A 26,729-nucleotide genomic window follows, 5' to 3' on the forward strand; every position below is an offset into this window, starting at 1 on the left:
TCTGAGGGACTAGTTTTTGGTTTTAATGTAGTACTGCAGTGCCGACTCATGGCTATCTAGGGTCATTGACTTATCACTGACTCCAGGCTTGGTTTTATTTTATTTTTTTCTCTTTATAAATGTTATCACTCCCTCCCATCGTAATGTTTTTCTTATGTATTCTACTACACAGATTGGTCCTTTCTGAAACACTCGCCAAATGACCTAAACCATTAGGGTTATTTAAGGTGTGACAATAATTCAGTATATCTGTTAGTGGAAACTAAAGAAAAAGAAATATAACTTACTTTCTGCATCTACTTTTCACTTACCAAAATAAGTGTTTGGTCTCCTAAAATAGGAATTACTATTACTAATGACATAGGGAATTACTATTGTTGTTTGATATATTTTTTTAAATAGGTTATCAGGAGATTAAGAGAAAGAGGAGAACCAATCAGACTCTTTGGAGAAACTGATTATGATGCTTTTCAACGTTTAAGAAAAATAGAGATCCTTACACCAGAAGTTAACAAGGTAAGAAGTCAGAACAAAGGTAGAAGAATGTCGTTGTACCATATAAATGAGAATAGTATGGACTTCGACAGAGTTCAACTAATTGCATTACTATAGAGAAAAAAGGAAAAATAAAGTTGCCAGATTACTGCTGCTGAATGTAAGTTTTCTTTTTTTTTAAATTTTGTGTGTGCGTGAGTTTATTTTTTTTTACTTATTATTTTTCAGTATTTATTTATTTATTTCTTTTTGGCCTCATTAGGTCTTACTTGCGGCACTCGAGATCTAGTTGTGGTGCGCGGGCTCAGTAGTTGCGTCGTGCGGGCTTAGTTGCCCGCGGCATGTGGGAATCTTAGTTCCCCTGCCAGGGATCAAACCTGTGTCCCCTGCATTGGAAGGTGGATTCTTAACTCCTGGACCACCAGGGAAGTCCCAAGTTTTCTTTAATTTTCTTTTAAAAAGCACACATCTTGGGTATGCAGTTTAGTGCATTTTGACAAATACATGCAAGTGTGTGGCCACTACCCTTATGAAGATATAGAGTATTTTCATCACACACACATGGAAGTTCCCCAGCACTCCTCCTTGGCCAGTCCCCGGGTTCTACTTCCTCCACTCCTGGGCAGCCACCTTGTTAAATTCTATCCCCACCAGTGAATTTAGAGGATGTGTGTCTGGCTTCTTTTGCTCAGTGTGATATTTTGTAGATTTGTCCATGTTATTGTGGATGTTGGTAGTTTGTTCCTTTACATTGCTGATGATATTCAGCTGTATGAATATATCAGAATATGTTTCTAGCTTTGGGCTGTTATGAATAAAACTGCTGTGAACATTCTTACACAGATCTTTTTTGGATCTGTGTTATTCCTCTTGGGTAAATATGTTTTTATCTCTCTGGTAAATACTTAGAAGTGGAATCGCTGTATAGTAAGAGTAAACGTGTGTTCAGCTTTTTAGGAAATGCCAAATATTTCCAGTGTCTCATCAGCGTTTGTTATTGTTAGTCTTTTAAATTTTAACCATTTTCTTGTATTGTGGTAGTATCTCATTGTGGTTCTATTCACAGTTCCCTGATAACTAAAGATTATGAGCATCTTTTCATAGACTTATTGGCCATATCTTTCTCTATGCAGTGTGTCTTTTGTTCATGTTTCAGTTGGGTTGTTTGTCTTTTTATTTTTGAGTTGTAGGCGTTCTTTATGTGTATTCTGGATTCTTTGTCAGATATACAGATCATGTTTTGTGTCTATTCTTTCCTAGTCTAGGCCTTACCTGTTCTCTTAATGGTGCCTTTCCATGGGCAGGACTTCCAAATTTTGATGAAGTTCGCTTTATGGTTATTGCTTTTGGTGTTTTGCTTAAGAAATCTTTGCTTACCCTAAGGTCTTAAAGAGATGGTATTTTCTTCTAAAACTTTAATAATTTTAGCTTTACTTTTAGGACTCTAATCTTGTTTTATGGCTCAGCTTATGGTCTGTCTTGGCGAATATTCCATGGACTCTTGAAAAGAGTATGTTTTATGCTTTGGATAAATGTCAGTTACAGTGGTGGTGTTCAGATCTTCTGTGGCCTTATTAACTTGCTCTTTCAGTGAGAGACAGGTGTGGTTATCTGTGGCTGTGTAACAATCCACCCCAAAACTTACAGCTTAAAACAATTCATTATTATAAAATCTTTCTCAGTCATCTATGATGGTAACAAACCACCCTGAAACCTAGTAACCTAAGGTAATTTATCATTCTCCCTCACAGTTCTGTGGTTCGATTGGGCTAAGTAAGCTGGGCAGTTTTTTGCTTGGGGTCTTGCATGTGATACAGTCAGGTGAGCTGTGGCTGAGGTCATCTGAAGGCTCCTTGGACTGGCCTTCTAACTTAGAATGCTGCCTTAAAGGTGCAGCTGCTTTGTAGCAGGTGTCAGCATTTCCTGCCTTTTTAAGGCTGAGTAATACTCCATTGTATATATGGACCCCATTTTGTTTATCCATTCACCCTCGATGGACATGTAGGTTGCTTCTACCTTTTGGCTATTGTGAATAATTCTGCTATGGACACAAGTATATAAATATCTGTTCGAGTCCCTGTTTTCACTTCTTTTGCATATATTCCCAGAAGTGGAATTGCTAGATCATACGGTGATTCTGTGTCTAACTTTTTTTTTTTTTTTTGCGGTACGCGGGCCTCCCACCTCTGTGGCCTCTCCTGCCGCGGAGCACAGGCTGTGGAAGCGCAGGCCCAGTGGCCATGGCTTACGGGCCCAGCCGCTCCGCCACATGTGGGATCCTCCCGGACCAGGGCACAAACCTGTGTCCCCTGCATCGGCAGGCGGACTCTCAACCACTGCGCCACCAGGGAAAACCTAACTTTTTTTTAAAGCATAATGAATTTAAAAATTTTTCTTCATTTATATTATTAATGTGCACATCAATTTGTTTTTCTTTATTTTCAGTCCTATCTGAACTTTCCTAACTTAAATTCTTGGAAAGAGTAAGTGGTTTTGTAATGCTTCATTTCACTGATATTTTTTCTCTTCTATCTCGAGTCATTTTCCTTATCAAAAGGTAGTTTAAAATGGTAATGTGAACTATTCAATTTTTGTTACCTGATTTAATTTTTCTACTGCTCATTTCATTACTTGAAAAATCTCCTAGCTTTTAATATTAATTTATTACAACCTGCTGTATTCTAATCTTATTCAAGCCTGTCCCAAATACTAGAGTTTCTTACGTACTTTTTAAAAACTGGGGTATAATTGACATATAACACTAATTTCAGGTGTACAGCATAATGATTTTATATGATCACCACAATAATGTAGTTAATATTCATCACCATACAGAGTTACAACAAAATTTTTTTTCTTGTGATGAGGACTTTTTTTTTAGAGATCTACTCTCTGAGTAACTTTGAAATATGCAATACAGTATTATTACCTTTAGTCACTATGCTGTACATTATATCCCTGTGATTTATTTATTTTAGAAATAACTGGAGCAGTCTAAAAGTTCATAAATTTGAACACATTCTGAAGCTCTACATTTTTACTCCCCTCCCTCCACGTTTTATTTTTCTGATACCACATTTTACATCTTTTTGTCTTGTGTAGCCCTTAACTAATTGTTGTAGTTAGAGTTGTTTTTACTACTTGTGTCTTTTAATCTTCATACTAGCTTTATGAGTGATTAATTCACTACTTTTACTATATATTTACCTTTACCAGTGAGATACATACTTTCATATGTTTTCTTGTTATTAATTAGTGCCGTTTCTTGCCAGCTTAAAGAAGTCCCTTTAACATTTCTTATAAGGCTGGTTTAGTGATGGTGAACTCCTTTAGCTTTTGCTTCTCTGGAAACTGTTGCTCCTTCAATTCTGAATGATAACTTTGCTGGGTAGAGTGTTCTTGGAAGTTTGTTCTTTTAGCACTTTGAATATATTGTGCCACTCCCTCCTGGTCTGCAAAGTTTCTGCTGAAAAAAATCTCCTGATAGTCTTATGGGGGAGCGGGGTTCCCTTGTACAAAACAAGCTGTTTTTCTCTTGCTGCTTTTAAGATGCTCTTCTTCTTTAACTTTTTTTTTTTAATTGAAGTATAGTTGTTTTACAGTATTGTGTTAATTTCGGGTATAGAGCATAGTGATTCAGGTTTTTGCAGATTATATTCCATTATAGGTTATTACAAGATATTGGGTATAATTCCCTGTGCTATACAGTATATCCTTGTTGCTCATCTATTTTAAATACAATAGTTTGTATCTGTTACTCCCATACCCCTAATTTGTCCCTCTCTCCTTTCCTTCCCCCCTTGGTAACCACAAGTTTGTTTTCGATATCTGTCTGTTTCTGTTTTGCATATACTTTCATTTGTATTATTTTTTAATTTCCACATATGGGTGATATCATACAGTATTTGTCTTTCTCTGACTTATTTCACTAAGCATAATACTCTCCAGGTCCATCCATGTTGTTGCAAATGGCAGAATTTCATTCTTTTTTTATGGCTGAGTAATATTCCAGTGTGTGTGCGCGCGTGTGTGTGTGTGTATGTGTGTATGTGTGTGTCACATCTTCTTAATCCAGTCACCTGTTGGGCACTTGGGTTGCTTCCATGTCTTGGCTATCATAAATAGTGCTGCTGTGACCATTGGGGTGCATGTATCTTTTCGAATTTAGTATTTTCACTTTTTCTGGGTATATACCCAGGAGTGGGATTGCTGGATCATATGGTAGTTCTGTTTTTAGTTTAAGGAACCTGAATACTGTTTTCCATAGTGGCTCTCTCAATTTTCATTCCTACAAACAGTGTATGAGGGTTCCCTTTTCTCAACATCCTCTGCAACTTTTGTTTTGTAGACTTTTCAATGATGGCCATTCTGACAGGTGTGAGGTGATACCTCATTGTGGTTTTGATTTGCATTTCTCTAATAATTAGTGATGTGGAGCATCTTTTCATGTGCCTGTTAGCCATCTGCATGTCTTCTTTGGAGAAATGTCTGTTCAGGTCTTCTGACCATGTTTGGATTGGGTTGTTTTTTGATATTGAGTTGTATGAGCTGTTTGTATATTTTGGATATTAACCCCTTGTGGGTCACATCATTTATAAATATTTTCTCCCATTCAGTAGGTTGTCTTTTTGTGTTGATGGTTTCCTTGCTGTGCAAAAGCTTTCAAGTGTAATCACGTCCCATTTGTTTGGTTTTGCTTTTATTTCTTTTGCCTTAAAGACTGATTAAAGAGAGTATTGCTAAGATTTATGTCAAAGACTGCTCCGCCTGTGTTGTATTGTAGGAGTTGTCTTTAACTTTGGACATTATAATGTATCTTGGTGTGGGTATGTTTAACTTTTTCAGATATTGCCGTACCATTTTCCACAGCAGCTGTACCATTTCACATTTCCAGCAGTGCACTAGGGTCTGTTTCTCCATATCCTAGCCAAGTTGTTAGTTTCTGTTTTCTGTTGATAATATTCATCCTAATGGCTGTGAAGTGGCATCTCTCTGTGGTTTGATTTGCATTTCCTTAAGGACTAGTGATGTTGAGCACCTTTTCATTTATGTACTGGCCGTTTGTATGTCATCTGTTAAAGTCCTTTGCCCATTTTAAATCAGGTTGTTTTCTGTTTTGTTAGGTAACTCTAAGAGTTTTATAGTTTTAGCTCTTACATTTGGGTCTTTGATCCATTTTGAGTTAATTTTTGAATGTGGTATATGCTGAGGGTCTAGCTTTAAGGCTTCCAGTTTTACCAAGTGGTCACAAACTGGAAGTGAATAGAATGTGGAATTTGCTGGTTTGTTAGAAACATAGTGAAATCCTAGGATATGGTTGAGACCCTGGTTTTATACTGTTGACATTTCCAAATGTTTTGGGAGTTCAAAGTATCAATAGTTGCAGTTGTTAGACATTTTCAGTGAACCAGGAGAATGGGTTGGGGACCAGTGGAGACCTGGTCACTTTCACTAGGGCCTCATTAGAAAATTACAGCATTAACGCCTATTCTTATTTGGATTTGTCACTCGTATGTTTTATTTTTCTGACCATCAGATTACCTATTGTATGTACATTCTTTTAAATTTAAATATGTTCATAAGAATTGACTTTGCTTGGATGGTGGTGATAGCTGTATAATAAATTGAAATATTATTTGAGTTTCTTTGTGGAGAAAAAAGTGGATTATACTCATTATTAGAGAAAAAATCAGAAGTGAAACATCAGTGAAATTTCATACCAGATGTAACTTTTTACCTTTCCTCAGGGATTGAGGAATGATCTGAAGGCAGCTTTGGATAAGATTGATCAGCAGTACCTGAATGAAATTGTGGGTGGCCAAGAACCTGGAGAGGAAGACACCCAGAATGATTTGAAAGTTCATGAAGAAAACACCACAATTGAAGAGTTAGAGGTGACCCCCTGCCACCTTCCCTGGTTCCCCGTCACGCCTTTCATTCCCTGCGGCAGATGGTTGGGCTCCTCAGACTCTTCAGTGTACAGCGTGCTGGCGTCTTTGGTCACTACAAAGGCCCTTCTTCTGTTTCGTGCCTTGTGTTTATTCACTCGCTTTTTCTCGTTTTCTATACGCATTCGCCTACTTCCTGCCTTCAAAAGTATTCATTCTGATGTGTTTGATGTGTATCCTTTGATTTGTTGATGGTCTTGTAGAACCAGTAGTGTTTTGTCGGCATGTGTTTTGGTATACACATAAATGATATTTTACTGTGAAACTCTTCATTCTGTTCACTTTTTTCCCACTTAGAACTATGTTAAGTTCCATCCTTGATACCTTAGGTACATGTAAACCTTTGATTTTAACTGTTAACATAGCATTTCATACACTGTGGCATTCACTGCCTTTTACTTTTTGTTCGCCATAACGACAGACAGTGAGATTGCTCCCAGCTCCCTGTTACCACAGACAGCTTTGTGACAAACAGTCTTGCACATGACCCCTCTGGAGCAGAAGCAGGATTGCTTCTGATATGTGTTTAACTTGTCTGAGTACTGCCAAATTGCTCTCTGTAATGGGTTTGCCAGTCTCCACCCTCCACCAGCAGTGTGTGAGTGTCTTGTATCCCTGCATCCCTGCCAACACCTGGCGGTATCTTGCTTTCTTATTTTTGCCAGTGTGTTGAATGTGGAGTGATATATATAATCTTATTTAAAAGTTGTATTATCTAAATATCTAGCATGAGCAAAAATAATGACTTAGTTTAAAGTTCTTAATGGTTAATAAAACATAGTTATTTTTTCTGTCACCTTTTGTTCCTGGCTCTTAACCCACATTGCATGCTGTGAGTGAGACTGTAGTTAAGGAAGATGTCCTTTTAATTATACCTCGACCCCCTAAATTTTACTGCAATAATTGGTGTGAGCAACCAGTTCTGGACATTTTTTTCTTTTTTCCTTCGTTTCAAACAGCTTTGGAGATAGTCACATACTATACAATTTATCCATTTAATGTGTACAATTCAGTGGTTTTTAGTATATTCACAGGTTGCTACAACCATCATCACAATCTAAGATTAGAGCATTTTGTTCCCCTAAAAATAAACCTTGTTCATGTTCATTAGCAGTCATTCCCTTTACTCCCTCTTTGAGTCATAAAAGATAACATGCTCTCTAAATTTAAAATGGCCAATTGTCTTTTTTTTAAATCTATCTAGAAATTCCATCAGGGTTTTAAATCAAAATTGGACCATACGTGTATGTAATAAAGAGCCGTGTTCAGTCTGGTGTTGCTAGTGTATGTGTTCCGCTGTTGCTGTTGACTAATGAACAGAAGCACTCTTTTTCTTCAGGCACTGGGAGAGTCTTTAGGAAAAGGTGATGATCATAAAGACATGGACATCATTACCAAATTCCTGAAGGTATGTACTTTTTGGCTAGGAAAGGAGGACATGTTTTCTTTAGTTAAGAACTGGTCTTACTTTCTGTTTTTTGGGTTTTTTTTTGGGGTTTTCATTTTTGAATTGTTTAAGAGTTACAGACTGGAAAGGGAAATCCTCACTAAACATTTCTGCACGTACGGTGTTTATGATATTGCTATGTGCTTGGATATAGAGGTTTAACAAAGAAAATGTATATTTACTTTCTTCATAGCACTTGTAAAGCTGACTTATTAATGTAAATACACCGAAAAGAATCATAGCAGTGGAATGAACAAGAAGTTCTAAGGATTAAAACTTTGTTTTTAAACACTCTGGGAAGGAGTGCAATAAGGAGAAGCTTTTCTGAGAGATGATGACACTAAGGAAGGGAAGGAGGTGGGAAGACGTTGACAGGGAAAAAGGCAAAAACTCGAGCAGCCTTTCAGAGACTTGCGATTTAGCTCATTCATCCTTCCCGGAATTCCTCTTTGAGTGGTTTAGGTAGCGTATGTGCAAATCCCAGATTCCTTTTAACATTTATTCACACATTATTTGTGTTCAGAACTAGAGATATAAATGCAAGAAATGCTTTTACTTGTGTTTACAGTTTAAATACAACATAATTAGTCATCAAGATTCTCAATCTGTTGAGGATTTGGCATGGAATTAGCTAGGGCGTGGTGGGATCTAGCATGAACTAGAATTTCCTCGTTGAGTGACAGCCTCTCCCTATGTAGGACATGCATAGGTAACACCGCTAGGGGAGTATGGCTTCCTCAGCCCTCAGTGTTTACCTGCCTCTGGGAAGGATGCTCTTTGTGCATTTAACTCAGGGGGCACCTGGGTAGTTTTCTGGGGCAGGGTGGGGGCTGGTCATAGTTTCTTTTATTTTCGTTCGTTTTTTTCCTTCCTTCTCCTTTGGTCAGGCACTTTAGAGGGAATTTTTAATTGAATTGTGGTCTCTACTGCAAAAGTAGAAAGTCCAAATACTACAACATCATCCCTGGAAGATTGATTAAATATCACAGCACATATGGCATTATGGCTGATGAGTCTAGGTAGGTTGAATTTTATGTAATAGAAATACAAATAAAAGTTTATTTCTGTCAAGCAGTTGCCGGTGAAATTTGATAGCTCTTTCAGGGGAAATGGATCGCATCTGAGCTGGGAGAGGTGTAGAATAGGGAAGTCTGTGACTTGCCAAAGGTACTACATTAAAACATACGTGACGCAGTAAGCAGAGATAGTTCATTAGTTACATATTGGTTGATGTTTTAATCAGTCGAGACATTTACTCTAAGGATGAGTGTATACCATTTTGTGCATCAGAGAACTTTTAAGCTTACAGAACCACTGGGTGGCATTGTAGTCTAAATTTACCCTTTTTTCCCACAGTTTCTTCTTGGTGTTTGGGCTAAGGAGCTGAATGCCAGAGAGGATTATGTGAAGCGCAGTGTACAGGGTAAACTCAACAGTGCTACTCAGAAACAGACCGAGTCCTATCTCAGACCCCTTTTCAGAAAGCTACGGAAAAGGGTGAGGTTTCACGAAAAATGCTTTTGTTAACTGATTTTTAAAAAATAGAATATATAAAGTTAGAATAAATGCAGTCTGTAACACTGTAGCTTCCAAAATTTAGTTATGCTCTTTTTTCTTTTCCAGAATCTTCCTGCTGATATTAAAGAATCCATAACAGATATCATTAAATTCATGTTGCAGAGGGAATATGTGAAGGTACGTTACCATGCTGTGCATCAGAATTATGTTCATGAGCAGACGTAGGTTGTGTACATAATATGTTCATCTCGTGTGGGAGTATTTTAATAGAAGATTTAAGAATAAATGTGAAATGAATTAGTAAAAAAAACTTTCATTTTCTAATATATTAGCTTTATTGTTAGGCATGAATAATAAAGTTTAAGACTGCACTGTAATTTTTAGTCATTTTTAAGGAAGGTGTAAAGATTCTTCACAAACTGGATATAGGCAGCCGTTCATTTCATGAATGGGATTGAATTTCAAAGTTTTTAGATTGTTGATTATGGCTTGGAACAAATTTTCCCGTAGAAGCAATGTTACGTAGATTAGTTTCCCAGGCCAGCTATAAAAACCTACTTAATCCATAATATAGCTGAACCATCGTACTAATGATACAGTGGAATTTAACTGCCCTTTATGCTGTTTTCTCTGAGAAAATGTTCCAAGTAAGGCTGCCAGAATTTCTCTCTCCCATTTCAGTACTGCAACAATAGCAAAGCCCAGGAGGGGAGACTTCCCCTGCTGCAGTGTCTTTATTCCTGAGTGGACTCTGGGACCAGGTGGCAGAGGACAGAGCTCTGGGGTCCATGTGCTTCCTGGGTAGAGTTTAGAAAGGAGGTGGAAGGCCATCAGTCTGTGTGGCGAACAAGAAGAGAAGGGCCTCTTGCACCACTAATGGGATTGGAAGTGCACCCCTGCTCGTGGGCCATCAGCCGAGTTTGAGGAGGGAGGCTTCCAGCGGCTGTGCCTCCCAAGAGAGGAGTGGAGGGTTCCGTGCAGCATCTCCAGTGACAGTTCCAGAGCCTTGATGGGGCTCTGCCAGAAAAGTGGGGATGCGTTGCTTATTCCTGTGCTCTGAGTGTCTGTCCTCAGAAGGGACTGTGGGTGATCCTGGGTGACTGGAGATCTCCTTGATGAGAGCCTCATGCTAATGGGCTAAAGTAGTGTTTTTAGTCCCTCTAGATGAGAGCCTGTTGGTTAGTCAGAGAAAGTGTTTCTGCTTTATAGCTATGAGTTTTATTTTTGGATAGTTTCTGTTGCCTGGAGCTTAGCAGGGATGATTGCATTGGGATGGATGGATAAGGTCACCATCAGTGCAGAAGGAACTCACAGCACTTGCCTGCTAGAGGTGATGCCTTCCCTCTTGATACTTTTCTCATTCTCATATATGAGAAGCTGGTGAAAGTTTATTTTATATAAAGTACAGAAAGAACTAAAACTTAATATTAGGACACTCTTCTTTGGAAATTTGGGGAAACTGAATATTGGAAATTTTATCAGTTAATATCCAGTATTAAACTTTACACACACGAGTATCAGGGATTTAAAAAAATGTGTATATGCTGTTTTAAAATTCAGTATATCAGTCTCATAGTTGTTTGATTTTTAAATGAAGATCTCTTTGAGGCCTGGCTGTGTAAGCCTCTCTGAAACCCTTGGGGTCTTTGAGAGTTTACTTGCTTTCTGTTTTGTCCCCCACCCCAGCCCAGGTAGCCAGGCTTGGTTTAGAAAAAGAGCCATTTTTCTTCATTGCTTTCTCTCTTCTCATTTTGTCGCTTTTAAGGTTCTTGGCAGGTGGGAGGTTTGGGGGGCCAGAGTGAAGTGATCTCATCCTTTAGCTATTTGGCTCGAGGGCCAGTATTTAATCTCTGTTTACACATCTGCTATGGACCCGATGTGATGGTCCCAGCACACACAGCCCACACTGCTTTCAGAGGTCTGCACTGCTGTGCAGGGAGTAGTTGTAGTTTCAGGTTGGATTATGAAAAACTAGTTAGCCTCTGTCTTCTCTGTGACCACCTAGGGAGAAGACTAGGTCTAACGGAAACTCAGACTAGAGTTTTTGTCAGTGCATCAAATTACCTGCCTGGTAATTCCAGATCTGAAATGTATTAACTTCCAGTGCACCAAGGCTGCAAAGGAATGTTTTGTCTTTTTACTCCCTGGGTTAGCGTTGGTTTCTGTTTTTCCACAGACATTTGTGGTCCTGGGTAAGCAGTCAGTCACCCCATATTTTAATTTCTTTTGTTTGAATAATGGGAATGATAATATTTTCAACACGCCCAAGAGATGGATGAAAATTTCATCACGAAGGGCTGTGAAATACTAAATGAAAATTTGGACCAGCAGAATATTTCTGCTTTCCTGATCTCTTCTTCAACTCTCTTTTCAGGCTAATGATGCTTATCTTCAGATGGCCATTGGAAATGCCCCTTGGCCCATTGGTGTCACTATGGTTGGCATCCATGCCAGAACCGGTAGGGAAAAGATTTTTTCCAAGCACGTTGCACATGTTTTAAATGATGAGACACAGCGGAAGTATATTCAGGTAAGCAGTTTGGAGGGAAAAGTGCTCTGGAGGTTAACATTCCCCGGTTCTCAAACTAAGTTTTGAGAGGAGGAGAATTATAGTGATTGGGTATAGCATGACAGGATGCAAGTCCACTCGTTATGTGAATAGTACTTGTATTAAGACACCTTCCACTGTGCTATAAAATAGAAACCTTTTAGGTTTCATATATGATGTAAGACAGGGTGAAATGTTGTGCTTTAATTACCTGAGTAGTGAAATAAAACTATTGCTGTTCGCTTGGGGAGTTTACTAAAGAATGACGAATTTAGAGTATTTTGCAATAATTCACATTTTGTTACTTTCAAGGTAGATTAACATCTAGGCTAAAAAGGTATAAACGGTAAAAATTTAGCTAGTAAATATTTTTAAATAATTTGTAACAACACTTCGGTACACAGATTTAAAATATTTATAGTTTATTTTCTTAAAGTTATACATGCCTCACATAAACCTGGTTACACTGCTGTTGGGTTAAACTTTTCTTTTTAGTGGGAAAAAACCCTCAACTGTAATCTAGCTTTTGCCAAGGTGTCAAAAACCCCAGGTTGTGTCTGTATAATGACTTTTGCTGGATGTTAACTCTAAAGCTTGAAGATGAAACTCTGAAAGTTTACTTAAAGTGTAAGATACACTTAAAATGCCGAAAGTGCTTTCAGAATTTGTGCCAGACAACAGTCACTATCATGTTCATGGATTATCTTTTTATTTCATTTCAATTCCAAGTGCTAAAGGTTATTTTGTGTCATGCTTTGTACCTTATTCATATATATTAGCATTTTAAAATATTTCAACCTGACCCCCTAATGTGAACTGTAGAACTTATAGAGTTCAAATATACTTGTGGAAATTCAAAACATTTCCATTTTCTTTTTTTTTTTTTTTTTTTTTTTGTGGTATGCGGGCCGCACAGGCTCAGCGGCCATGGCTCACGGGCCCAGCCGCTCCGCGGCACGTGGGATCCCCCCAGACCGGGGCACGAACCCGTGTCCCCTGCATCAGCAGGCAGACTCTCAACCACTGCGCCACCAGGGAAGCCCCTCCATTTTCTTAATAACCACCATTGACCATATCGAAGGCAAAAAGCTTTTAGTTGGGGAAAAAAAAAGTGGTTTGGCTTTAACAATAGAAAACAGTTACCAGTGATTAAATTTGCTAATTGTGTTCTGCTATACCATGACCAAAGCTATAGTGTGTATAAGAGTTCATATAATTAGATAAATTGTCTTAAAGACAGCATCTTCTTTAGACAATGGTATGATTACCATCATCTTATAAACTGAGTTTTCTTTTTTAAAATATGCCTAGTATTTTAAAGACTTCTGGTTCATTTTGGAAGCTATATAGTGACCTATCCTCCCTCCATTGTTCTTCCTTTTTAACTCTTCTCTTCCCCTTAAAATGTTTTTCCCCCTTTTTCCCAAGATGATTAGAGAAAATTGGCAAACATACTGTATCTGAACTTTAGGAAGGTGTTTGACCTAAATCCAATAATATTCTTGTGTACAGATGTAAATATGGTAAAATGATCAGGTGGACTCAGCTTGTTGAGTGAGAGAAGCCATGCATACTAAATAATGGATCCGTGTGTGTTTGGGTGCGTGCTAGGGACATGCCATGGGGCACTCAGTGACCTCAGTACTGTCCTATTCAACAGTTTTAATGACCAATTTGGATGGCTGTACTGAGAGGTATATTTATCAGCTTTACAGACAGTAAGAAACAGAAGGAATAGGGTGTGCGTTCAGGTGGAGGAGAAATTTGCATTCCAGAAGTTCTTGACAGACTGAAGAAAAAAGCAGATTCTAAAAATATAATATTTAGCAATGATGACCATAAAGAAATTTGGAAGTCTAATAACTCAGTTAGACTTCTAACAAGTCAAGTTAGACTTGAGCATACAGTTTGAGCACTGTATATGAGGAAGAATTAGGGAATTTAAGTACAATAACAGTAGTACAGTATGGCTACCGGAAAGTCTAATGATAGCTTATGCTACATTATTAGATGTAATAATTTAGTATAAGTTCCACAAGGCAAGAGCATAGTTCACTGTCATATCCGCAGAGTCTGGAATAGTACTCATGGTGGGTGCTCAGTAAATATCTGTCGAATGAATGAATACTCCAGAGGACGAGAGGTGCAAGTCTTGCTTTTTTTCCCCTAGTCCTTGAGAAAGGAGACTCTTGGTGGGGGTTTGGGTAACTATAGATAATGAGAGAACTTTCCGATGGAAGAGGGATTAAACTTGTCCCATACAGTTAAGGACCAGGTAAGGTATAGGAATGAAGGCATATTTCTAATCAGTGTAAGGAAAGGATTCTTTCTTTTTTTAATCTTTTTGTTTTGAAACAATGAGAGACTGGTAAGAGGTTGCACAGGCTCCGGACGCGCAGGCTCAGTGGCCATGGCTCACGGGCCCAGCCGCTCCACGGCATGTGGGATCTTCCCGGACCGGGGCATGAACCCGTGTCCCCCGCATCGGCAGGCGGACTCTCAACCACTGTGCCACCGGTGAAGCCCCAAAGAAGCTTTTTAACAGGCAGAATTGCCCCAAAATAGGAGTAGGGCTGCTTTAGAAGATATGGGGGAGATCCCTACCACTTGATGTGTGCAAGCATCCAGTTAACTGTTGCCCTTTCTGGTCTGTTGATTTCTCTGGTACTTCTCTGCCATTTTCCCTAGAGGCCATCGCTTAAACCTGAGGTTGCAAACTCACATACCCAGGATAGTTGGGTAACAGGTGAGCTGAGTGTTAAGAAGCCTCTGACCCTCGGTCTCTCTTTTCTTTTCCTACTTTTCATGTAGCCACAGATGGAAGCAGTATTTTCATTTTCCTCTCAACTCTGTGATAAGAACGGTGAACAGTTGATTACCAATGTTGTGTTAGTTCAACTGTACTCCAGTATAAAATAAAAACTTTAAAAAGTGGATAGCGCAAGCACAGTGTGAAGTGTCAGCTGAGTCTTAGCCTCCAGCGTTACGGGAGTCACTTCAGCTCATTGTTGCCTTGTAGGAATATGGTTCTAGTGTTGTTCCATCTTCCTTTAGTTTTTAGTGAGATACTAGAATCCTTAATTTTTTAAAAAAGCGTATGCTCCTATTTTTAAAATATCGGCAATAACAAAAACAAAAAAATTAGCATTGTGTGAGGCCAAATAAAGTACCAGTTTTTGATCTGTCTTAAAATAAACCCATAGTGCAGCTCAAGGCAGAACGAAGCCACCCCCATGTTAGCGTTTTACGAAATTCTTGATTACAATTAACTGAGTGATTTCCTAAGCTGTCTTTTAAATCTTTCTCCTCTTATTTTGGTATTTGGGTGAGGTTGAGTTGAATTATTCCTACAAAGGGACAGTTTAAATATATTATTTGAAGTTTAAGTCAGGAAGTGACACACTTAAAGGATCAGGTAGTAAATATTTTAGGGTTTGGGCTTCATAGGTCTCTGCTACAACTCTTCAACCCTGCAGTGAAAGCAGCCAGTGGCTGTGTTCCAGGAAAACTCCATTTATAAAAGGGGCGAGTGGCCCGTGGGCCGTAGTTTGCTGACCCCTGGTAAATGTATAAACCCAAACCTTTTCTACGTTAAGATATTTGCTGAGGAGGTAATAGTGAAAGTCATTTAATAGGGTAATTTTTCTTTTTCTTCTTTTAATTTTTTTAACATCTTTATTGGAGTATAATTGCTTTACAATGGTGTATTAGTTTCTGCTCTACAGCAAAGTGAATCAGCTGTATGTATACATATATCCCCATATCTCCTTCCACTTGCGTCTCCCTCCCACCCTCCCTATCCCACCCCTCTAGGGGGGACACAAAGCACCAAGCTGATCTCACTGTGCTATGCGGCTGCTTCCCACTAGCTGTCTGTTTTACATTTGGTAGTGTATATATGTCCATGCCACTCTCTCACTTCTTCCCAGCTTACTCTTCCCCTCCCCGTGTCCTCAAGTCCATTCTCTACGTCTGTGTTTTTCTGTGTCTTTATTTCTGTCCTGCCCCTACATTCTTCAGAACCATTTTTTTTTTTTAGATTCCAAATATATGTGTTAGCATACGGTATTTATTTTTCTCTTTCTGACTTACTTCACTCTGTATGACAGACTCTAGGTCCATCCACCTCACTACAAATAACTCAATTGCGTTTCTTTTTATGGCTGAGTAATATTCCATTGTATATATGTGCCACATCTTCTTTATCCATTCATCTGTCGATGGACACTTAGGTTGCTTCCATCACCTGGCTATTGTAAATAGGGCTGCAGTGAACATTTTGGTACATGACTCTTTTTGAATTATGGTTTTCTCAGGGTATATGCCCAGTAGTGGGATAGCTGGGTCATTTGGTAGTTCTATTTTTAGTTTTTTAAGGAATCTCCATACTGTTCTCCATAGTGGCTGTATCAATTTACATTCCCACCAACAGTGCAAGAGGGTTCCCTTTTCTCCACACCCTCTCCAGCATTTATTGTTTGTAGATTTTTTGATGATGGCCATTCTGACCGGTGTGAGGTGATATCTCATTGTAGTTTTGATTTGCATTTCTCTAATGATTAGTGATGTTTAGCATCCTTTCATGTGTTCGTTGGCAATCTGTATATCTTCTTTGGAGAAATGTCTGTTTAGGTCTTCTGCCCATTTTTGGATTGAGTTGTTTGCTTTTTTGATACTGAGCTGCATGAGCTGCTTGTATATTTTGGAGATTAATCCTTTGTCAGTTGCTTCGTTTGCAAATATTTTCTCCTGTCCTGAGGGTTGTCTTTTGGTCTTGTTTATAGTTTCCTTTGCTGTGCAAAAGCTTTTAAGTTTCATTAGGTTCCATTTGTTTACTTTTGTTTTTATTTCCATTACTCTAGGAGGTGGGTCAAAAAGGATCTTGCTGTGGTTTATGTCATAGAGCATTCTGCATACGTTTTCCTCTAAGTTTTATAGTGTCTGGCCTTACATTTAGGTCTTTAATCCATTTTGAGTTTATTTTTGTGTATGGTGTTAGGGAGTGTTCTAATTTCATTCTTTTACATGTAGCTGTCCAGTTTTCCCAGCACCACTTATTGAAGAGGCTGTCTTTTCTCCATTGTATATTCTTGCCTCCTTTATCAAAGATAAGGTGACCGTATGTGCGTGGGTTTATCTTTGGGCTTTCTGTCCTGTTCCATTGATCTATATTTCTGTTTTTGTGCCAGTACCATACTTTCTTGATTACTGCAGCTTTGTAATATAGTCTGAAGTCCAGAAGCCTGATTCCTCCAGCTCCGTTTTTCTTTCTCAAGATTGCTTTGGCTATTCGGGGTCTTTTGTGTTTCCATACAAATTGTGAAATTTTTTGTTCTAGTTCTGTGAAAAATGCCAGTGGTAGTTTGATAGGGATTGCACTGAATCTGTAGATTGCTTTGGGTGGTAGAGTCTTTTTCACAATGTTGATTCTTCCCATCCAGGAACATGGTATATCTCTCCATCTATTTGCATCATCTTTAATTTCTTTCATCAGTGTCTTATAGTTTTCTGCATACAGGTCTTTTGTCTCCTTAGGTAGGTTTATTCCTAGATATTTTATTCTTTTTGTTGCAATGGTAAATGGGAGTGTTTCCCTAACTTCTCTTTCAGATTTTTCATCATTAGTGTATAGGAATGCAAGAGATTTCTGTGCATTAATTTTGTATCGTGCTACTTTACCAGATTCATTGATTAGCTCTAGTAGTGTTCTGGTAGCATCTTTAGGATTCTCTGTGTATAGTATCATGTCATCTGGAAACAGTGACAGTTTTACTTCTTCTTTTCCAGTTTGGATTCCTTTTATTTCTTTTTCTTCTCTGATTGCTGTGGCTAAAACTTCCAAAACTATGTTGAATAAAATTTTTCTTTTTAAATTGAGATATAATAAACCTTAATAAACAGTGGAGCCTGTAAAGTGTACGAATCTTAATTGTACAGCTCAGTGATTCTTCATATATATGTGATATTTATCAAGACATAAAATGAGGTCTGGATCATAGGAGATTTCAAGCAGCATCCCTGAAGTTTCCCTCATTCCTTTTCCCAGCCTAATTCCTCCTCCCATCAGAAATAACCATGGTTTTGACATGTGTTATTATTGGTTAATTTTGCCAGTTCTTGGACATCATTTAAATGAAACCTTGCAATATGTAATTATTTTCTTTTATGTAGAAATATTGGTGAGAAGTAACTGTTTTCTGAAATATGGTAAAAACAATTCAGCGGGCTCTTCACTGTAACATGATTTCATCTTTGGGTTTTATGCAAACCTCTATAGAATTTAAACTGTGAAGGTTGTTTGAAGTGTTCTCTTTCTCACAAAAATTAAACACACCACAGGGAGGGTTTGCTCACCATGTAGATCCAAGAGAAGTTGTATAGCTTATCGGTAGCCTCAAATCTAGGGCGAGATGGAAATTGTTGGTAGGAACTTCAAGGGCTTTGGTCGGTCTGCCAGTGCAGATGTAGCCTTTGGCCCAGATTTGGATAAAGCTTCTTCTACACAGATTAAAGGAAGTTCTTGACTATTTAGAGTCTTTATAATTCAGTCATTTCAAGACATCTCTTGAAAAGGTTCATATCTTGGGTGTTCTTTACTTGTTGGTAAAGAAGAGCAGGAAGAAAAGCTGAAATGGACATCACGTGGTGATTTGCCCTCCAGATCCACTCCATCCTTCCTCACCGTGTTCTGTGCCCTGGAAACCTGGCTTTCATGAACAACATGGACAGGCTCTCTTGCCCTCTGACTTCTGAACGGGGCAGGCGATGAGAGGGACTGGAAGGCATTCTGTAGGTGGAAGAAGAACGAGTTTGGGGTATTTATTTCCCTGGCTTCCTCCCTGTAGAGTCACTACACCCTTCCACCCAAGGCCACAGCCGTCTCCATACAGTTAGTTACCCTCTCTGGGTTTCTGGTAACCAGTCTTCTCCCTTGCCCCCTTAGAAAACAGGCTAGCCACAGCTTTGTAGTGTTGTCAGCTCACGGGTCCCGGTCTTGCCCACGCCTTTGTAAAGTCCTTGGGACTGCTACCGTCAAATTACCCAGTTTGAGTATGCCCTTTGTTTCCTGTGGATACCCTCCCTGATTCCTATAGATTAGTCTGTCTGTGCTGTGTTACAACACAGGTTTCTTTGGGGATTAGAAGATTAAGGCGTAATATTCATTCCAAATAATTTTCCTCAAGCGTTCACTGTTCCAAAAGGCAAAATGTCCCATAATCTTCTCTGGCAAGTTGTGTTCAATGACCTTAAGTTTGTAAATTCCCTGGTTAAAAACATCATCCCAGCATCTTATGTCAGATATTTATATCTGCATTTCAGAATCTGGCATATTTCACCTGTACTAGAATTTGTCAAATTTAGTTGTTCATGGACCGTTTGTAAATTTATATGTTCGTGAATTGCTGAAAATGGTATAACAGAAACATTACTGCAGTGAGTGATCACAACGTGATCCATGTGTTGTATGCACATGTCATGGTTAGCTGGTCAACACTCCCTATGCATAAGATTGTAAGTCACACATTTGTGGGTCAAGCGGCCTTATGCTACCTCCTGGCATTTTTGGCTCTGATAAACCATTTCTTAAAGGCAAGTTGTCTTGGTAACAAACTGTTTACCCATTTAATAACTTCCTGGCATATTAAAAGAAATTTTTAGAGAAAAATAGTGCTATCATTTCTCTTTCACATACATTACCTTTTAATATTACAGAACGCCATTGTTGGGTAGAAGCATACTGTGGGGAATGCTGGTCTAAACTGTGCCATGTTGCTTTTTAGCTGGCAGCTAAATAGACGTTTAACTTGGGGTGTTAACTCTGTATTTCTCAACCACATGCTTAAAAAGAAAAGTCAGATCACCGTGCAGTGTGAAGGCCTTGTCAGACAAAATCTTCGCTCAGATCGGCCATTTGCCATACTTTTTTTTTTTTTTTTTTTTTTTGCTGTACGCAGGCCTCTCACCGTTGTGGCCTCTGCCGTTGCGGAGCACAGGCTCCGGACGCGCAGGCTCAGCGGCCATGGCTCACGGGCCCAGCCGCTCCGCGGCATGTGGGATCTTCCCGGACCGGGGTACGAACCCGTGTCCCCTGCATCAGCAGGTGGACTCTCAACCACTGCGCCACCAGGGAAGCCCTGCCATACATTTTTACCTAACTTCGTTAAGTACGTGAGTGCTGTTTTCAAAATGGAATAATCACTTGTAATTTGTTCCTTTCTGTGAAGTGATGAACCTTTGAACTGGAAATAATGTTCTTTTATATATCAAACATTCAGACAAGTAAAAATTGAGAGCACCTCTCTATTTCTTACCATACACTCCAGAAGAAGATTTAGTCCCAAACTATTTTTTCTTTAATTTTCCACTAAGTCCTACAGATCCTGAATATTTTAATACATTTAATACTTGCATTGGGACTCTTCATTAGAAGTAGCATGAGATGGCCTTCATCTGCCATCATCCCAAGTAGCTAGATCCAGATCGGGTATTAAAAAGTCTAGAATGAGTAATTCAGATCAACTCAATGTTAATCATATACTTGTAAGAAAAGAATTCCTGTGGGCAATTCTTGAAGGCTTGGCCTTTTTATGCATGGCTATGAATGTTAGTTGCTATTGTAGAAATTAACTTTTCATCATTAAGTACACATTTTTTGAAAATCACATTTCGAGTCAAATATGTATTCCTTTAGTCTGAAGTTAGGATTAATTAGTAACTTAAATATCTCATGGTAATTCGTTCCTTTATTGGAACCTTGGCAGTTTGTTGACGGAATTTAAATAGCTGCATGGAAAATGTTCTCAACTTATCCCTGTTCTTCATGTTCCTAGGCTGCACCACTAAACGCATCTGTGCTTTCGTTTTCAAGACTTTGTTCTTACAGGGTACACTAGTGACAGGAACAGAAATAATTGATAAAATGTCTTCCGTATACTTCAGTAAGGAGATTACTTAAAAACAAAAAAAGTCTCCCTCAAGTGCTATTAACTAATGATAGTTTATAAAATAAAAGGCGAATCTAGCTAAAAGGGTATGATTGTAATTTGGTTTGTTTTTTTTTTTTTTTGTGCGGGCCTCTCACTGTCGTGGCCTCTCTTGTTGTGGAGCACAGGCTCCAGACGCGCAGGCTCAGTAGTTGCGGCTCACGGGCCCAGTTGCTCCACAGCATGTGGGATCCTCCCAGACCAGGGCTCGAACCCGTGTCCTCCGCATTGGCAGGCAGATTCTCAACCGCTGTGCCACCAGGGAAGCCCTGGTTTGGTTTTAAAAAGCATTTGCTTTCTGCAATGATAAAAAATTGCTGTTTTTTTGAGTTGATGCAGGATGATTGTTTTAATGGTTCATTGATTTATCTGGATATAAACAACTCTATTCAGGATTTGTATCCTATATCACATACTGTGATACACCAAACTGTATATGTAATTGATATTTTTATGCCTTATCTAGAATATGCTGTAATGCTTGCAATTAGGTTATTTAAAAATTGTGGTGAAATATATATGGCATAAATTTTACCATCTTAACCATTTAAAGAAAATCTTTATTCAGCTCTACCATCTTAACCATTTTTAAGTGTACAGTTCATCAGTTAGACTTTTAAATGCAGAATGTTTTCCTAGAAACAGAATTGATTTAAAAAAAAATCAGTTTTAGTAAAATATTGTATGGGGAGAAAGTCATTAAGGAGCCATTAATGAGGACTCTGTAGAATCTGGAAAGGCTCAGGACGTGGGACTTTTAGGTACCTCTAAAAGACTGGACCAGGGACTTCCCTGGCAGTCCAGTAAGACTCCACCTTCCAATGCAGGGGGTGCAGATTTGATCCCTGGTTGGGGAGTTAAGATTCCACATGCCTCGTGGCCAAAAAATCCAAAACATAAAACAGAAGCAGTATTGTAACAAATTCAATAAAGACTTTAAAAAATGGTCCACATCAAAAAAATCTTAAAAAAAAGACTGGACCATGGGATGGGACTGAAAATGAAGGAGTGGTTGAGAATTAGGATAAGTAGTCCAGAGATTCCTTCTACCCTGTGCAAGTGGGCCCTCCTGCCTTTCTCCCTTATAGCAGAAAACAGGTTAACTTTCTGAGGGATTTGTAGCCTCAGGCAGGGTGAGATGCCCTACTCAAAACAGGCAACTCAAGTGAGGGTCTGTGTGTTGACAGATGAGACCTCTGGTTCCTTTTCTCCACTGGTCCCTCTGATGCTGGCAGCCAGGCTGTTATCCCACCTCAGGAGACAGGAGGGTTCTTCTCTGTGAACTGACCCAAGAGAAAAGATGCGCAGTTACTAACAATTAGTATTCTGCTAATGAAAAAACTAACTTGCTGCCATATTGTCCTAAGATGAAGCTCCATTGATGAGCCCTGCCCATTCGGTGAGTTTCCTTTAGCTCCTTATTGCCTTACTCATAAATATGCATGTTCACCTAGGATCATCAGACATTCAGGGAAAGTTTCCAACATGAAAGACAGAGACCAAAAAACACATGGAAAAAAAGGAGTTGAGAGAAACTGAATTATAGCATAGGGAACAGAAAAAACCCCTTTGATTAAAAAATTAATATCCTTAGATAAGGTTGTAACTATGAAATAACAATAGCTACAAAAAAAGAATTAAAACAAGCTTTCAGAAGTTAAACATTATAGCAGAAATTTAAAAATTAGATAAAAGGGTTATAAGATAAAGTTGAGGAAATATCAGAACTATGAAAGATACGAGAACAAAAGAGTCAGTCTATAAGGTCTGCAACTATTCAAATTCCAGGAAAAAGAGAACAGAGAAATTGGAGGGTAGGAAGTAAAGAATTAATGCAGGAAGAATTCCCAGAGCTGAAGGACATGCATTTCTAGAATGAAAAAAGAGCTCACTGAATTCATAGCAAATGAATAGGAAGGATCTCACATCAAGGCTCAGTATAATCAAATATTGGAGGCCAAGGATAAAGAGATTTTCAGTGCTTCTGGAGAAAAGAAACAGGTCACTTATGAAGACTCAGGAATTAAAATGCCCTCATACTTCTCATTAACGGTTCTGGACGCTGGAAGACAGTGGAGCAATGCCTTTGTATTAGTAAGGGAAAAAGTCTCCAACTCAGAATTCTATTCCCACATGAACAGTCAAGTGTGAGTATAGGTTAAAGATATTTTCAGACAGGAAAAGTCTCAAAAGTGTGACCCATCTTGTGTCACATACCCATTCTCTAGAATCATTATTATTGTAGCTAACACTTATATGGTGTTTACTGTGTGCTCACTGCAGCAATTTAGCACATATATATTCTCTCTCTCTCTTCTCTCTCTCACATATGTAGTAAGAGGATGATACTATGATTTCTTTGTTTTACAAGTGGGGAAACAGGCATGGAAAAGTAATTTCCCAGGGTCCCACAGCTAGTAAATGGTGGAATTGGGATTTGAACTTGCATAGTCTTAACTCCACTGTTATATTGCTAATACTTGAGGCTGTGCTCCACCAAAATGAGGGAAGCAAACAAAGATCCAGCACAGGAGCAGGGCAAAAGGAATTCCCAGGTTGAAGGTGAAGGGATGCTCTAGGATTGTAGCAGTACAAAGAGGTCTGGAATTCAGTTGATCTAGATTGGAACAGATAAGACAGAGGGCTCCAGGAAAAAAATGGAACAGATGTACTACCTGATGTGTTTGGTCATATTGAGAGTAGTCTCACTGTTGGAGAATGAATTGATATCTACACAGAAAAGCAAAAAGATGGGGAAGAATACCTAAGAAAAAGGATATTGGCTCTGTTTTGGACAATATTTATGTAGACATGAGGTATATCCTAAACATCGTGCTCACTGAGGACTGTGACTTGGGGGAGGAGAGGGAGAGAAAGGCGCGTGTGTGCATAGGTGGGGCCAATGCACGTAGTGTAAGAGATGAAATCTTCACCTTTCATAGGAGGTAGAAAAATAAAAACTGGAAAAAAATCAAGCACTGTCAGTGTGTAGTATCTAGAAATATGGCAGTAAATACCAGAAGAAACGCCTAAGAGATTTGGAGTGGTTGCCTTTGGGGTGATGGAACTAGGGATTGGAAATGGTGAGGCAGGGGACTGCTATTATTTGATAGAAGAACTGTGTGATTTAAAAAATATATACAATAACATGCACACAAAACATGGGATTACCCTTGGCTTTTCTCTCTGTCTCAGCCCATGTCCTGTCAGCAAACCATGATTGTCCCATGTTCAGCTTACATCTGGGGTGATCCCTTCTTACCACCTGCACTGCCACCGTCTGGGTCTGGCCCCTGCCTGTCTTCTCTGGATGACTGCAGGGTCTCCTCTCCGTGCTTTTTTCCTTGCCCCTCTTCTGTTCAGTCTGTGTGGCACCCAGAGGGATCCAGTTAAAATACAAACCAGACTGTGATGCTCTCTTGCTCAGAGCCCTACAGTGGCTCCCTAGTTCAGGGAGAGCCAGAGCCCTTCCGGCCACTTCCCACATCCACACATGCCTCTTGCCTGCCTGACCTTCTCCATAGCACTTGCCACCATTCAACACATTAGATATTTACATATTCATTTTGTTTCTTGTCCGTTTTACATATTTTGTTTCTCGTCTGTCTTCCTTTATTAGCGTATATTCTCAATGAGGGTGAGGATTTTTTCTTTTTTTTTTCCCCTGCTCTATTCCCAGAGCCTAGAGCAGTGCTTGACGCGTAGTAGGCACTGAATAAGGATTTATTAAATAAATGTATTGCTTTTATAAAAGTGAAAATTATATTTAAAAATACTACTTGTTTTTAAAAAGCTATTTGCAATAAGCTAAGCTAAGCAGCTCCTTGTCTTACTGGTTTAAGCATCCCCAAGCAATTTGAAACTAAAATCCTGAGGGACCTAACTGAAAAGTTTTGTCTCCATTTGGAAAATACTCATATGTTATCATCAGGTTATGCCCCTTTAAAACTCTGTGCTGGGTGCTGTCAGTCCTTATGGCAAAAATTTACTGTAACGTTCCATGGTAACTGTTTATGATGGAGACTGTTGAGTTTCACAACTGTTTGACAGCTAAGATTTCAGACAGGGTACTCTTTTTTTTTTTTGCGGTACGCGGGCCTCTCACTGCTGTGGCCTATCCTGTTGCAGAGCACAGGCTCCGGACGCACAGGCTCAGTGACCATGGCTCACGGGCCCAGCCGCTCCGCGGCATGTGGGATCTTCCCGGACCGGGGCACGAACCCGTGTCCCCTGCATCGGCAGGCGGACTCTCAACCACTGCACCACCAGGGAAGCCCCAGACAGGGTACTCTTAATATTCATTTTTTAAGCGTAGAATCTGTTCAGTGAGTGTAAATAAGCATCACAGATATCTTCAATAAGGCACAAACACCTAAAATTCTAATTCCTACAGTGTAAGGAAAATGACCCCCAGCGTCTTAGCATCTGTTTGCCTTTCATTGGCTCATAATAATTCTTGCTGTGTTTTGCTGCAGATTAAAGCTGTTTAGTCTTTCATTGGACTGTTCCCTTTCCTAGCTTTGCCTCTCTTCTCACCTCTTCCTTTAGGAGACTTAGGATCCTTTTAATGATATCACAGACATGTCCATGGCTGCAGCTCCAGTTCTGTAGCCACAGGATTAGAATTCACAGCAGGAGAAGCTGGACTGTGAGAGGGAAGGGTGTTTGTCCTAAAGCAACACCCGATTAGGCGCAGCGAGCAGCAACAGCGCCAGCAGAACGAGGAGCACAGCAGGCTCCCGGGCTTCCTTCGCACTTCCTGGCGAAAGTCTTCCTTCGTGGAGACCAGCTGAAGGATAACCTCCCTCCACACTCCCACTCCTTAAATAGCATAATATGGACAGTCTTTGAACCCACAAAGGACTTGACGCGAAATGTTTGAAAATCGTGTTTCTCTGATGTTGACTCTCTTAGATTATAGCTCACTTCGTAGAAGTAATTTATATTTGTGTTATCTGCTTACTGTGGGACCAAAGAGCTTTGGCAGGCTTTTTACCTCATTGTTTTGTTTGTTTTTGGTGATTTTACTTAGCTTAAGTGTTGTTTGAATATGAAGGTAATTACAGAGTAAGAGTTCTAGATCTTTGGTGATGTTTTCGCTACCTGTTAACATTAGTATGTATTTTGAGGGAGTTTACCCTTCCTGCTCGGACTTCTAGATGCACTTTTCTGTTACTAGATTGTATAATTCCAGCAACATACTCTGCTTTTCCCACTGGGTCATGAAACTCTTTCTTCTTTTAAGACCACATGATATTTCATTGTATCATTTTTAGGAAAGAAAATGAATTTGGGGGGAATACTAGTTAAGTACCAGGTAATGTGCTATATATTTTTTCATATCTAATATAGACCTGAACATAGTCAACCTTTGGCCTCTGATGGCATTTCATTGTTCTTACTGTGTTAGGAACTGGGTCGTTTCAGTTTTTGTGAATGCAAGGTGAGAAACCTTAAAATAATTTGTGCCAAAAATTGCTTTGGAGATCATTAAAATTAAGTGCTGCTGTTACTGGTTGTCGTTTTTAATAACTTATCAATATTGCTATAGATGTCTAGATTTCAGTAAGACATCTGACAAAGTGTCTCCTTGTAAACAAGGACATTTGTAGGCTGGTAGATAAAAGAGTAAATAGGATTCAATGCTAGTTGTAAAACTTGCAGAATTGTTCTGGAGAGATCTATAGTGGCACATCGCAGGTTTCTGCCCTTGTCCCTGGCCTGTTTGTGAACTTGGATAATGACGTAGAGGCATGTTTGCTTGCTGGTGGATGAGAAAGCTAAGAAGA

At 39.2% G+C, this 26,729-nt stretch overlaps 2 protein-coding genes across 2 annotated transcripts in view; one reads left to right on the forward strand and one right to left on the reverse strand.

The window, feature by feature from the left end:
- The window catches only part of PRPF18 (pre-mRNA processing factor 18), a 51,327-nt gene that overhangs the window by 18,848 nt on the left and 5,750 nt on the right, over window positions 1-26,729 (forward strand). Inside the window, exons 4-9 of the mRNA XM_019933459.3 lie at window positions 403-516; window positions 6,243-6,389; window positions 7,783-7,851; window positions 9,247-9,387; window positions 9,514-9,585; window positions 11,783-11,938. Of these exons, the coding sequence (XP_019789018.1) occupies window positions 403-516; window positions 6,243-6,389; window positions 7,783-7,851; window positions 9,247-9,387; window positions 9,514-9,585; window positions 11,783-11,938 (699 nt within the window). The remainder of the gene's footprint in view (window positions 1-402; window positions 517-6,242; window positions 6,390-7,782; window positions 7,852-9,246; window positions 9,388-9,513; window positions 9,586-11,782; window positions 11,939-26,729) is intronic.
- Window positions 21,055-26,729, reverse strand: part of FRMD4A (FERM domain containing 4A) — a 382,372-nt gene continuing 376,697 nt past the window's right edge. Inside the window, exon 23 of the mRNA XM_073801673.1 lies at window positions 21,055-22,223. Coding sequence (XP_073657774.1) covers window positions 22,184-22,223 — 40 coding nt within the window. The 3' untranslated portion in view covers window positions 21,055-22,183. The remainder of the gene's footprint in view (window positions 22,224-26,729) is intronic.

Source organism: Tursiops truncatus, chromosome 2, assembly GCF_011762595.2.
Source record: "Tursiops truncatus isolate mTurTru1 chromosome 2, mTurTru1.mat.Y, whole genome shotgun sequence".
NCBI classification, from domain to species: Eukaryota; Metazoa; Chordata; class Mammalia; order Artiodactyla; family Delphinidae; genus Tursiops; species Tursiops truncatus.